Consider the following 1,311-nt stretch of genomic DNA (forward strand, 5'->3'; position numbering starts at 1 on the left):
GTTGGTTTTTGGTTAAAATCATCTTTTGGTTCCTTAAAATGAAAACAGAAATTATTTCGTAATCTACACAATACTAGATTTCAAAACATTGAAAGATTTGTTTCCATGTATTTATAATTACATTAGAAAAACCATGTGAAGCTATATATTGATTACTAAGCCTCTAGCATCAATCTCAATTGCATATTGTATACTTGCAAGTATATAATATCTCATAAAATAATAATAAATGATCCTGGTATTAATCTGAAAATATCATTTACAGAAATGAAGAAAACAAACATACTGCTCAATGCAGTGGGCTCTCTGCTTGAAACAGCAGCAGCAGATGCATAAACAAACAAGTGAATAAAATATTTCAATTCTGTTTACATCAGAACAAGATTTACATGGCACCAGGCTCCAAAAATAAGAGTATCCACTCTCAATCTGTCTTGGTGAGTGCATAGATGGCATATATTATTCCTGGTAAGTACCCAAGTATCGTCAGCAGCAGACATATCCAGAATTCAGCCTGTCACAATACAACAACAAACCCATCAGTTATGATCTAAAATGATGAAAATAATCTTTATGCAGGAACCAAAAACTTTAAAAGTAGATTAAAGGCTTTTGCCGTGGGATGAAGTTCTCTCACATGGCACTCGTATTTGAGAAAAACTCCCAGAGGAGGCAGAAGTATGGCCAACAAAATGTCTATGAAAGTTGCAGTGCCCTCCCTCATGATGATGAAATAAACTTAAACTCAGAAACTTATTAGTCAAAATACACCCAAACAAATCACAGATCGACTCCCACTCTAAAGAAGTTTCTATTGAAATTTCCCGATAGTGAGGATACCTTCACAGACGACTCCATTTTAAAGGCATTTGACAGCACTATCTCTCGAGTTCTGAAACCCCACCCTGAGTGCGCACATGCTGTTTCCTTACCGTTAAATTTTGGTTTTGTTGCAATCCAGCTGTATCTGGGTTGTCAACATTAAAAATTCACAACATTGATGGCAGAATGTGCAACATTAATGATGTATTGCTTTACAAATAATTTAGTTGCCGACATTAACAATTACAGAGTAAAGGTTGGCACCAGAAAGTCCAAAAATATCACACTAAAAATAACTCCCGAAAAAATAAAATCAAAACTCCCTCGGCAATTTGTTTTTAACGGTTAATTTTTAATTTTTGGACGTTAGGTGACAGGTCAGCTATCGATTCTCCCAATATCTCAAACTCGTGAGTGATCGTTGGAGTGGCGGGGCCAATGACAGTTTGCAGGGAGTACATTGGCAATTCCTTTTACCTTCCGGAAAGG

The 1,311-nt window shown here is 35.9% G+C and overlaps 1 protein-coding gene across 1 annotated transcript; it reads right to left on the minus strand.

Annotated features, from left to right (window-relative positions):
* Nucleotides 1-220: 220 nt before the first annotated feature.
* On the minus strand, nucleotides 221-923 carry LOC149190132 (hydrophobic protein RCI2A-like). The gene is made up of 2 exons (XM_089413366.1): nucleotides 638-923; nucleotides 221-514 (listed from the first exon to the last, which is right to left on the minus strand). Exons 1-2 carry the CDS (start codon nucleotides 722-724, stop codon nucleotides 425-427), a joined length of 177 nt encoding a protein of 58 aa, XP_089269492.1. The 5' UTR covers nucleotides 725-923; the 3' UTR covers nucleotides 221-424.
* Between the last annotated feature and the right edge of the window lie 388 nt (nucleotides 924-1,311).

This window comes from Pinus tabuliformis, chromosome 3_1 (assembly GCF_031772625.1).
Source record: "Pinus tabuliformis cultivar Carrire ecotype Pingquan chromosome 3_1, CPIR1, whole genome shotgun sequence".
NCBI classification, from domain to species: domain Eukaryota; kingdom Viridiplantae; phylum Streptophyta; class Pinopsida; order Pinales; family Pinaceae; genus Pinus; species Pinus tabuliformis.

Bases quoted from the DNA above. Each gene is read 5' to 3' on its own strand.
- LOC149190132 (XM_089413366.1), bottom strand. From the start codon at position 724: ATGAGGGAGGGCACTGCAACTTTCATAGACATTTTGTTGGCCATACTT. The intron at 515-637 runs GTGAGAGAACTT...GTATTGTGACAG, and splicing joins TTCTCAAATACGAGTGCCAT to GCTGAATTCTGGATATGTCT.